A 13,011-nucleotide genomic window follows, 5' to 3' on the forward strand; every position below is an offset into this window, starting at 1 on the left:
TACCCACAGTTCCGGGACCAACTAACCGCTTCAATTATGCTCTTCCAGTGAAACGTTGCAATGCGTGGGGAAAACTAGACTACCGCTTGGATATGTATCATGTTACCAAAGGAACACACATAAAGCATCTGTAGTTTTTTAACACAAACTTGGACAATTCTTTTAATGTATCACTCATTGCTGAAGTCCGATGATTTATTTGTAATAACACTGTACTTTCGATTGATTGCTGAGTGTAAATATTATTTTCAATTGTATCTATAATTCAAAATTTCAGAAAGAGTAAACAGCTATACTATGAGGATGAGGAGGAGCACATTGAAGAACACCAAGAAGAGCTGACAACTGAAGAGATCCAAGCACTTCTGGCCCAGGAACATGATGACGCTCGAAAGAAAGCTTCATATAACGACGAGGAGGAGCAATCCAATCAGCCAATTTCAACTGCTGCCATCAAGGATTTCCTTGTGAAATGGAGAGAGGTTCAGGAGTTTACCAGCACTCACTATCGAAACACAGCCGAGGTCAACAGAATTAATGATGTCTACAATGACACTGTTGCCCATCATTTCCAACAGTTGTTGAAAAAGAGAGAGAAATAGACCAGCTTGGACATGTTTTTCAAGAAGCCAGCTGCAAAATAACAAAGGAGGGAACAAGTGAAGTTCACCCTGCATCCCTGGTAGCCTCTCCTGAATCTGACTCCGATTAAAAAACAATAAAAAGAGACCTGCTGCAATGTGTAAAAATTGTGTGTCTGTATGAATGTGTGAAGAAAGTGCCTCCACCTCCTCCACACAACTGGCATCTAACTACCTCGCATAATTGGTGACTGCTTCATTTTCATTTTTTTTTAATGGTACGGTACGGTTATTTTATGCTCCAGAACGAATTAGATGTTTGAACATGTATTTCTATGGAAAAATGCGTTTCGTATAACAGACTTTTTACTTAATGGACGTGCACCTGCGAAAACAAATCTTATAGAATTAAAACTGTAGTTACTAATATCACGTATAAAGAAAGAAAAAGTATATTTAGTATTTAAAAGTTTAATAGTGTAATAATTTGAAATTACAGGTGCAGATATGGATAAAGTAAATAAAAAATGATTTTATTTTCGATGTAATTTATTTTCAGATTTAAATAAATCTCTATTGAAAACTGTTATATTGCAATATATTATGAATAAAAGTTTTGTACATAATATTCTGTTTTTGTATAGGCCGGTAGTGTATCTGTTTCATAAATAAGTATATTTGCATTTATCTGTTATATTTTATTACAATCTATGGTAATTTATTATTAATTGGAAAAACCATTGCTTATTCTCTGAATCATTTAAACAGCGATAGAAATTTATCCTATATTACACAAAGGCAAACGTTATTTTTTACGAATGTTTTATTAATTATAATACTACATAACGTATATGTTACGTTTGTAGTATCTTAAAACATTAACGTATAAGTTAATGTTTTGAGATAAAGGTACATGTTCTTAGTGAAGAAAAATAAAAGTATCGAATATAACATTCAATACACTTCAATGCTTAAAAATGTGTTCTAGCATAAATGTTAATGAAACATCGGGTACATATAAATTAGCATTTTCACCGCATAGTGATTCAACAGTCAATTGTATAGGTTTCAAGGCTGAGATTATATTAAATTGTAATTTCATTTCTTTGTCATTAAAATCTATGTATATATTATCTATGTTTCCATTCACATGTCTAAATCTATATTAAACATGTGAATGGTGACATCGAGCAATTATTTTTCGATGTAGACAGTTTGATTGCCAGTTATCTAATGGAATATACTTATTTTCTTCCTTGCAATATATTTGTTTCGCATAAGCCCGATCGGAATAAATTTGAATATTTTCGATTTATTTTCAATGCATATATACAATAGTCTTTTATAAATATAAAATAAAGTAATGAGATTAAATTTGTATTTAAATTTAAAGATTATATGATTAACATCAGGCTAATGATTTCATTTATTTACAATATTTTGCGTTTTTAAGTAGGATATAGAATATATTGATGGTATATAATGCATCTACCATTGTACTGAACATGTTCGTACAATCAACCCCATTCCAAACACAAAACTATTCAAAGGCACACAGAAAAATTTTACCGCACTCACAGTTTCGGTAATATACCAAAATCAGCTAATTCCAGGACTTTTATAATGGACAACTGACTACAAAGCAAATAGTAACCTGATTAAATCCATTTTTCTATGGTTCCAAAAGCAGAAATTAGGCACATGTCTGTAATTACAATTCTCATGTTTCTGTTATCCTTCTTACAAGTAGGAATTCTATTAAGAACTTTATCCTATAATTTTTACATAGGGTACAGTGTTTACGACGAAAATGGATTGTATACAAGCACACACAATAATTGCACTATTAACACAACTTTATTAATTTCAACAATCCAAAACACTGCGCTAATACTGCCCGGACTCCTCTCGAATCCGTTCCACAGCCAAGATGGCGACCACGCACACGACCCTCACAAAACACATAAAAAAAGACGCGCCAAGATGTAAAAAGCGCCCTCTCACAACATTAAAATTTCACAAAAAAATAATAAATAATAATTTAAACATACAGTTTGTGGTAGTTATTATGGATTTTTCAACGTGACACTACTGTTTTCAGGCAAATCAGCTTCACAGATTTGTGTTGTCTTAGAGTGATTGCAGCACATTTCCAGACACGAATATTGGCTGACCAGGTCTATATACGGTACATGTCTTTCCTGATCTTCTATGTTACTACAAATAAATTTTTTTATTGGGATACACAACAGAAAACATTTTTTCAACAGCATTTCCAAGTATCACAGAACTCTAACAGCGCATAATTGACTTTTTTGCACAGATAATTGCAGAGCAGCTTATCTGTGTTTGTGCTTTGCTTGCATATGCTGTGGTGGTATACAAATTACATTTTGAACAAATACAGAAATGTCCACATAAATAACTTAATGTTCATCGGATTTTAGCGTTTATTCGTTATTTCAGTTTTAAAAAAAGAAGCGCGATATAAAATTTAACTTTCGGTACGAATTTTTTTGGATTCGAAAAATTTCACAGATATACTTGCCATAATATGAACAAGGATAGCAATTCTTAATAGGAAAAAGATCCGTAAGTCATTACCGAGCGACAGTCGAAAAATGTTCCACTTAACATCAAAAGTGGTAGAAAATGCTGTATCGGTTATTAAGTGCTATATTTTTCTATTATCGGGCAATGTTATGGTGCTGTTTCATCAAACAATCTATACTACCGAATCATATTATGGAATACATCTTGAAAAGGTAAAATGACGGAAATGATACTCATACACTTTTGTTTTTTTTTCAGATGTTTGACAGCTTTATAAATATCGAAAAAATTTCACCTGTAGACCTTCCCTTACAGTTTCAGTTTACGGTAAGATGTATGATTTATAATTGTATCGAAGTCACTTTGATAACTTGTACAACTTCTCAATGAATAATATCGAGACAAAAAATATTAAAGCTTTCCTCTGTATAAACCGATGACATTAAACGTGAGAGGGCTGGGTTTTGTTACACGAATAATTTGAAAATGACAGAATTTATTGTCAACAATTGAGATAATGAAACCAATACAAAAAGTAATTAAAGATAATTTACACGGGAAAAATTTCGTTTGACCATGCACACACATAGAATAAACATTCTACAATTACTTACCTACGAACAGTAATTTGCGGAATTCCCTGTGTATTACATATTACTTATATATAAAATCTAGTTTATTTCGTTATAATATAATAAAATTTTTGCTGTTTTCAGATCAACGATTTCATGAAAAGATTTGAAAACAATCGACTCGGAATATCCGTTGGTGTATTTTTCTACACAAAAACGAATTTTATGATAAGAGTGAGTATTTAAATATTAAAGTAAAATCGAAAAGTTATATCTAACATATCAAAACATGTTTTCATTTATAAATATATATTTACTTTGTAGAAATCTAAGTTGATTTATTCGGCCATAGACATCCTCTATTAATTATTGATTCTTCTGCAATTTATTATATTTTTAATGAACTAGAAATTGTATATTAGTTAGTCGGGGTCTCCTTCTCTAAAGTTTTTCATATCTGTTCTCGACATTTAAAAAAGACAGTCGGACAAACAAGCGACAGTGCGAAATTATAGGTTTACAGCTTTTTCAAACATTAGCCCAATGAATGTTGAGCATACTTTTTACAAAATTTATCTTAAAAAATTTAGTGAATCCTTATCTATGATTTTCAAAAAAAACTGGTATTTTCACTAACGTACTAACTTTTAAACTTCAATTTTGCTCTTCACTTTTTTTTACTCGTAACTACTTTTTTCAACATACAAATTCCTAAGAAATATTTCTGCTGTACTAAAATATAAAAAATTGTAACAATGTATTCGCGGTTAATAATGTATTATTCTACTTTCAGATGGCGAAAGGTTTGTATTCCATATTTTCATCTTTCATTCAGATTACCGGAGTTTTCGAAGCCGAAAACAAATGTGGAGTGAAATATAGAAATAACGTAGAATTTAAGCGCAATTCAACAATTTCACATTAATGATATTTTATCAAGAATTAACACAAAAATCTTTTTTTTTTTACTCATTTATTTATACCATTTTGTGCATGCACGATTTCATATATTAATGTCATTTATTCTAAATTTTTTATTCTATTTGGAACTTCATACTTCATATTCACGCTCTTGAACATCATACTTCTCATGGTAAGAATCGAGTCATAATCATTTTTCTTACTCCGTTCTTGGAGAATTGGAAAACTCGGAGAATTGGAGAAAGAAGTTCTAGCCCCATTCTGTTTCGTTGTTTTTTTTTTTTTTTTTTTTTTTTTTTGTTGCAGTTGCTCGTGAAAACACTCTTTCGACTGTAGCATTGCTAATTGGCAAACTGAACATAGTCAATGCAAATTAAGACAATTCTTTCAAAACGAATCCACCAACCGAATTTTTAATGGTTATTGCTTTGCACCAGAAATTTGCTTTATCTGTCGGTATGCCACCAGAAAAAATGTTTTTTCCAGTTTATCGTCAGCCGAGAACGCCAGTGATTATTTTATCTCATCAACCTGAGAGCTCTTAAAAAATTCTAATGGTAAACCGGAAAATGGTGGGCGTTTGTGAGACAAGCAGATCTTAGGAGAAAAGTTATAAATCTTTAGAAGAATCTCCATATTCCTGGGGATACGGTTTAATAGTTCCTTACACGCTCTTTTTAAGAATTGGAAACAACCCTGTTGTATGTAACGCCCTTGTTCTGAATAAATCTTCCTGAAGCTACGTTTTCCGCTAATAAATTGGAAAATCTATAATTGAAATCAGCATCCTCGTATGAAACGTAGTCCTCTTCATCAACATTATTCAAAATACTTTCAACATTTGCGTAAGAAGGGCATAAAATTCTTCTCAAAACGATGAAGCAAAGTTGCGTAAATCTAATACACAGCAGATATCGGCCATTTTTTTTGGAAAAGTGTATTTATTTTTTTTAACTCACTTAGTACTGGAACCATGAATGTTAAATATAATTTTTTTGCGGCACTAGAATACATAGCAGATAGTTCTCTCACATAATATCTATCACAGTTGAGAGAAACAATTTTAAAATTGCAATTCTAAAGCGTCTCATTGATGTAAGATTCTCTTTACGCAGTTGCTTCTTGCTAGCCACCATGTAAGAAAAAAATGAAGAATTTTTTTGGAATTTTTCGCTATCGTTTATCAATTTGTATAGTACATATAGGAATCACTGCGTAAAGCAAATCTGTGAAACCAGTTATATGTTTCTCTGAGCATATAATCTGTATTTCCAGGCAATTCCTCTGATACGTGTGAACAGGATAAATGATGAGAATGGCAGATGCACTTTATTAATATTATGTTTGGGTTATTCTTTATCATGCGTGTATAAAAAAGAGTTGTTAATACTGCACAGGATAGATGCACCATCAGTTGTAATAGCAAAGCATTTTCGAATATTGATACAAACATCAGACCAAAAGTGCTTAACAGCATCATGCATGCCTGTACGTAGTAACTGTGACAGGAATTAATCCGAGGAATTGAGACATTATTCTGTTATCCTTTGAGTTATTTCTAATACACAAGCATAACGTTTCACCCAAGAAATATCGGTTGATTTATCAATAAGAGAAAAACGTAATCCTTTATATCCTCAATTTGTTCTTTTAGCAGTTGTGCAGGAGATACGACATTCTTAATAACAGCAGAGCAATTCGGTCTATGCATTTTTAAATTTTTCGTGTTTATCGTCATCGATGATAATCTCGAGGAAGGAAATTCATTTTTTACTAACTGTGTTAAATGATAAAAATTTCTAATGCTTATATGGCAAGCAGCAAACCTAGCTAACTTAAGTTCAAGTGCTGTGACTATACACTTTTGAAAAAATAAGGTTGTCATTTTTTGTTGAGAAGGCGAAGATATGCATGCAGCATTCTTAATATGTTTTGCAGTAGATGCGTGTTTGCTTAAGTCAGTTTTGTGGGCTCTGAGATACACTTTACAGAGTTTACAGTATGCTTTGTCATTGTCATTCCTCACTTTTTCAATCCATTTGCTAAACTCTTTATCTGCGTGCCATGAATTTTGGAAGTTTTCATTGTGCTAACTCCATATACTCATTATGTTACTATGAGTAATACAGTAACACAATTGAATTTGGAATGTTTACGTCTGCGCAACACCATTTCACTAGTAGACCTAGGCATTAACTGAGACAGCTACACAATCAGTAATACTGCAACGTGTTGCTGTCTCACTCAATAACAGTCTAGTATGCCGGATCTGAAGATAAAAAAACACTAAAACAAGAATTAAACAAGTATGCAGAATATTTCTATTAATAACCAAAATATTTCTATTTCAGTATGCAAAATATTTCTATTTCAGTATGCAAAATATTTCTATTTGAGTATGCAGAATATTTCTATTTCAGTATGCAGAAATATTATGGTTATTCTATTTGCAATGAACTTTCGTTCATTGCAAATAGAAATATTAAACAAACAAAACTTTTATTGTATTATACAAAACTAATAATGTTTTGAGATTTTATATATGAAAATAAAAAAGTGGTGTATTGTTAAGATTTGTACACCGTAGATAATTAAAATTAGCCCAAAAAGTAGCGTGTCGTCTAATTTGAAATTTTTTGTAGCGGTATTACTGAAAAAATATCTCCCAATCAGCTAGTTGTTACCAAATCTGGAAACATTGTGTGGTTGCCCATGTCCACGAGCCTTGGATTTTGTTACCGCTCCAAGACACGCGTGTTTCTCATTACGTCACTGGTGATCAGTTCTATTGCTCATAATGCCTGTATGAACTCGAGCTATGTTTATGCTATCGTGTAGTCTTAATATGGGGGATGTCTTCAGTTGATCAAATTAACGAATTTAGTTTTCATTTTATTTAAAATTAGTTTTATTGTAGAATTGTTTAAAATACAAATACACAATAAAATCGGTTAAAATTATATAAAAACTTTTGCATATCAGTAAATGTTTTAAATCGTTCCTTTCATCGGTACTTTCTCTTTACAGTTTTACAATTATTATAATATATTTATAAAACTGACGTTCAGATTAATTTTCTTGAAATGTATTGTTTTCTTTTGTTTTTCTTTACTTTAACTTTTCTTCGTTTGTCTAGAGTCTAACTTGAAGAAGGAAGAGAGAAAGTATGGAAATAGAGAGGACTTTAAACGAAAGCAGGTCGTGCATGCATCATCTCTTCTTCTTCAATGTAAGTTGAAGTTCCTGTTTATATCTTCACTTCTTCCTGAGTATGAGCTGAAGAAGATCCTGTTTTTTCTTTTTTCTCCGGACTGCCTGTTTTGGAAGATTTTGATTTTCTTTTTATTTTACTTGAAGTTTTATTTGGTGGAAGACGGTAATTATGGAAGCTGAGCGCAATTTCAGCTGAAGAAAAACCTGCTTGTGTTTCTTCTTTCTTTACATGTTTGCTTAGGTCATTTGCTTCTCTTAGATGAGATTTGCTGTGCACTTCATGTTTGTGTTTATCCGTAAATCTTCTTTTACATGTATCGCAGTAAAAGTAAAATGTTCCAGACTCGCGAGTTGCTTTGTGTCTACTAAACTTTTCAATATTGTTGAAAGATCGAAAACAAAATTTACACTGAAACCGTTTTTCTCTTCTATGCAATTTCTCGTGATGAACCAAATATTTTTTATGTTTAAATCTTTTACCGCATATACTACATAGAAAAGGACTTATGTCCAAGCGTTTCTTAATGTGCTTTTTCAAACCTGATTTACGTGGAAAAGCTTTTGAGCAGTATCTACACGTATGGTCTTTCGGTACACGAGGTCTGCCGTGGCGAAATTTATCTTTCATTTTTCTGTATTTTGAGGCTGTGTATAAAAACAAACTACATCTCAGTTACGAATGTAAATTTTTAACATTAATTCTTAAACTGTAATATAAACTAACGAAAGTTCAATATAGCAATTAATACAAAATCGAAACAAATCAGTCATTAGAAGTATGAGTTGCATAACAACGATGTTAGTCAAAAGGTAAAACAATATATCAGGAGACAATAATGATTTTCTTTTGACTTTTGACTAAGATCTCCTCTCTTTGCTAATCAGAAACTACACCAGTAAAATAAGTTTTATGAATAAAAAAGAACTAAGTAGAAAATATATAAACAAACAATAATACATGAATATAATTTTTATACTTACAAGTTTTTTTTACCTTACAATAAGCACGACTGCAAGCTTATTTACAAGTATCGGTTTAACTGCTGTTTAAATTAATTACCATAAAAGTTTTTGTGTTTATGATAACCGATTAAAATTTCGAATGTTTCGCTAATAAACGATAATTTTTACTTGGATTTCCTAAAAAAATTAATAATTTAATATTTTGAGATTTTTATCAAAAGATTGTTTTATCCTACTATTAATTTACATAAATCGCTAGTTTATTGAACTGGCCTCAGTACAAACTTTAATACTGTTTCTTTTGTTAAAATTATTTAAAATTGTTGTAATTAAATAAACGACAACTTATTAATTAGTTAAAAATATTTCTCGAAGTTATGAAAACTGTTGACTTTATATTACGTACGTGGCGCGGTAAAACGAAATTAATATAGCTGGCTGCTCACCAGTGGCCAATCGGTTCTGTTCTTTGAACACTGAGACGAGGCTGGACACGTGGAGTTTTCCAGGTTTTTCCCACGTTTGTAACGCTTGAATAAAAATCAGTTACCCTTAAAAATACCTCTGGAAAGACATTATTTTTCGCGTAACGACAATCATAAACGCATACTTCTATTAGTACGTGACAATTACGTCACACTGTAAAACGGCGCGATATAACCTAGAAGCTCGTGCCCAACTAGTCGATACAAGACAAGATACAGCTGGCTAAGGCAACCAATGAAATGGTTCGTTTGAAAAAAACGGGGTATGTAGTTATCTTGCTTGCTCATTTGTATGATATTAGAGACGCTTACCAGACAATGCGCTTATTGTTCGACATTCTTCAGTTTAATGCGGTATTTGATTTGTGTTTTGCAGATTTCGGAAGCGAACAAGTGGATGTCTGTCAACTCGGATATACTCTTTATTTTTATGAAGCATCATAAAAATGATCACTTGGTATTTCATCTTCAAATACCAGGTGATTACCAGGTGATTTTATTGTTTAATGTTTATTGTAAGCAATAAAAATTGCTTTTCCTCAAAAAGTTTTCCTCAATTCGCTGAAACCAGACATCAGTACAATAAGTCCTAATAATAACTGATTTAGTAGATACTAATTAAGAATAATTTTTTGTAATTTATATAATAAATTCGTATTGTTGACAGTTATGAAAATTAATGTAAATTACATAATGAAGGTAAAGATTTGTGGGTATGCGGGTAAAGTCTTGCTAATCCGCCAATTTTTAGCGAGATTAGCGAGTCTTGAATTTTTTAGAGTGTATTGGTCTAAAAGCAATAAATAACGGTTTAGGAGTTGACCAGTTTTTCAAATATTATTTTTTTACAATAATAATTTACTATAATTCTGAATATTATTTTGAAATTTTATTAATAAACAAGTTGTATTAATAACCAGATTTTCTAAATAATTTAAGACCATCGTGGATTCTGCCAAGACCAAAATGGGGCAGACTGTGGTCGTGAAGAACAAGAGATGTCAAAGGTAGATGACTCCCGAAAAATTCCTGTGGGGTGTCGACCTATTCGGATTCGATTCCGGAAACTTTTAAAAAATTGGCTGATGGCGTAATTTCTTTGGATATCGAACTGGCATCAGAGTATAATCAGGTGGAGGAAAATTCAGCAAAGCGGTACCCTACTGACCTTAATCCGACAATGCAGCTTATTTCACTGTCTGCTATTCGAAGTGTCTTTAACTGTGTCACGTCTGAGGCTAGGAGTTATTGAAAGAAGAAGTATGCTGAAAATTCTAAACATGGTGAGCCTTTGAGAGTGTTTTAATAGGCTAATGTAGCAGTGGTTTTAAAGAATTTAAGTGGCAATTTTGAATAATCGGACGATTCTATCTGGATGCGTACTTTTTGGTCAATAAATGTCTTTAGGATCATTTACTAAATATATTTCAGTATGTAAGAATGCAAAGAGGTACATATGTATAAGTAAATGTAGTTTGTTTATATTTTAGAAATAATAAATAATTTTATCGTGAATGGCAATCTTCAATAAGGATGTAAGGGACAAAAATTAGTTTTAGATGCGTAGAAACACAACCGAAAGCACAAGTATAAGTAACACTAGCAAATCAAGTTTAATGGATATATGTGTAATAAGTAAGTAAATACAAATACCGCGTATATAATAAAAATTGACGAAATGAGTGTTTGAGATCAATTACATCACTATGAAAAATCCTCGTACAGTAGCAAGGACACAAAGGACACATTTTTTGAGTCTGTAAGGAATATTCTATTATAACGAAGTGTGTTTACTCGTCTGTCTTTGGTTACAATTAAGGTACAAATCACGCAAAGAAAAACCACAGGGGATACCATAGAATACTATCTATGGAATTTCGGGACTCTGTGTATATATCTGAACTGAGGGGGCTGAGATGAGTCCAACGATATCTTACTTTTGGACCAGAAACGAAAACTAAGAAAGTTATCATACTTTTTATGTTGTTATACTTTTTAATTCTTTCATACAGACGGCACCGTAGTTGCTAGTGCTGCCATCTCGCGGTAAAGTCTGCAAAGAAATTTTAAAAATACATGCTGAAAGGCAAGAAATTGCACAAACAGTCGAACGCCACTTCTTTTTTTTTTTTTTCTTTGTTCAAAGACTGAATCAATAACTAGTGACGTTAAACAATCGGCGGCCTGCTGGCGTCTCCCCTCCTGGGGAGTCCATCGGGAGCACGAACAGTCGAACGCTACTTCCTTTTTTTTCTTTTGTTCAAGCATCGCGACTCCCGAACGCGATCGGTTAGTACTACGAGCTGACCGCGAGCAATAGCGAGACTGAGGGGCCGTACTCCCAAGATCGACTAGCGAGGATGTGCAAAAAAAACTTAACTCGAACTGTAGACGATCAGTGTGCTCATGGATCAACATCTACCACTGTTGAAGGTATATATGGCCGACTTGTCGGACTGCCTGTTAAACACGCGATAGGCTTAGCGGAGAGAGCGACGCGACTCCTGATCATCGCCCGATCGCCGAAAAATTATGATAACTTTTTTATTTTTTTTCCTCCGGCCAAAAAGTAAGTGACCGTTGAACTCGTTTCGGTCCCCTCAGTTCAGATATATACTCAAAGTCCCGAAATTCCATACATAGTAATCTATAGTACACCCAAACCGCAATTTTTTAAATAACTCATTTAACTGTGAATCCTGTTTGAAGTATCCGATAAACACTTAATGAAAATGTGGTCGATAGTATTAAGTTAAAGGTGCTTTTTTCATACATTATTGATCAGCAACAGTTTATAAATTAAAGTCACATTGTTTTAGTTCTTAATTTTATTATAATAATTTAATGCAATAATTAACGTACATTAATTAAACACCATTTAAATACATCAGTAAAGCTGGTAAAATGAATTACAAACATAACTAATTATAGTGCACTTTAATATTGTGTGATTAAGAAAACAATGCGAAAAACCATGAAGTTTAAATGTAGTTTTGTCAGATGACGTTTAATAGTCGTAATTTTTATTCCTTTTACAATAAAATATTCATACAAGAGAAACATTCACAAGAAGAGGCGTTAAAGAACATTAAAATACATGTTTTATCTTCCTGAGAGAGCTTTCTACACATGTATAAACGTCTTCAGGCAGAAATAGAATTAAATAAAATTTTCGAACAAATTGTAAAAAATTTAGAACAAAAACGGCATTAGCTGCATAGAACATAACAAGTTTAAAAAACAGAACTTGAAACATTATATTTAAAAACATATACACGTAACATCGTCGCACATACGTTTTAGAGTGCAGAAAACAGAAACGGCAATTAGCCGTTTTCAACAAAAAAGCTTGAAACAAAGCTTAAAGTATTGATTTTAATACGCGTAACATCTTCGCATGCGCGTTTTACTGCACAGGGAAGGCAGGGATATAGAAACGGAGTTAATGCAGTTGTTTTATCCGGTTGTACAAACTGATCCAAATCGCGGGCAACTCAAGGGTGGGAGAGTTGCAAAGAAACAGCAATGTAATGAAAAAGGCCTTTCAAATGTACACCAAACTCCTTTCATCACAGCACTTAAGCATTACCACACGGTCCCAAAGTGGGGTGTGGTGGTGCTGTACAACCAACCTGGACAGCTCTGTGTCACAGCTGCCTCCTGCGGTAGAACGTTGGTGTTCTGCTATACGACTGGACAGCATCCTGGTGGTCGCCCGTATGT

General features: G+C 32.6%; 1 protein-coding gene across 1 annotated transcript; it reads right to left on the reverse strand.

Moving 5' to 3' along the window:
- Positions 1-7,874: 7,874 nt before the first annotated feature.
- Positions 7,875-8,468, reverse strand: LOC136970566 (gastrula zinc finger protein XlCGF49.1-like). The gene has a single exon (XM_067265014.1). It carries the CDS (start codon positions 8,466-8,468, stop codon positions 7,875-7,877), a length of 594 nt encoding a protein of 197 aa, XP_067121115.1.
- Positions 8,469-13,011: the final 4,543 nt, after the last annotated feature.

This window comes from Centruroides vittatus, unplaced genomic scaffold (assembly GCF_030686945.1).
Source record: "Centruroides vittatus isolate TY-2023 unplaced genomic scaffold, ASM3068694v2 contig_202, whole genome shotgun sequence".
Lineage (NCBI taxonomy): Eukaryota > Metazoa > Arthropoda > Arachnida > Scorpiones > Buthidae > Centruroides > Centruroides vittatus.

What these genes read in the sequence shown, in the direction of transcription:
- LOC136970566 (XM_067265014.1), bottom strand. Translation starts at nt 8,468, where the DNA reads ATGAAAGATAAATTTCGCCACGGCAGACCTCGTGTACCGAAAGACCAT.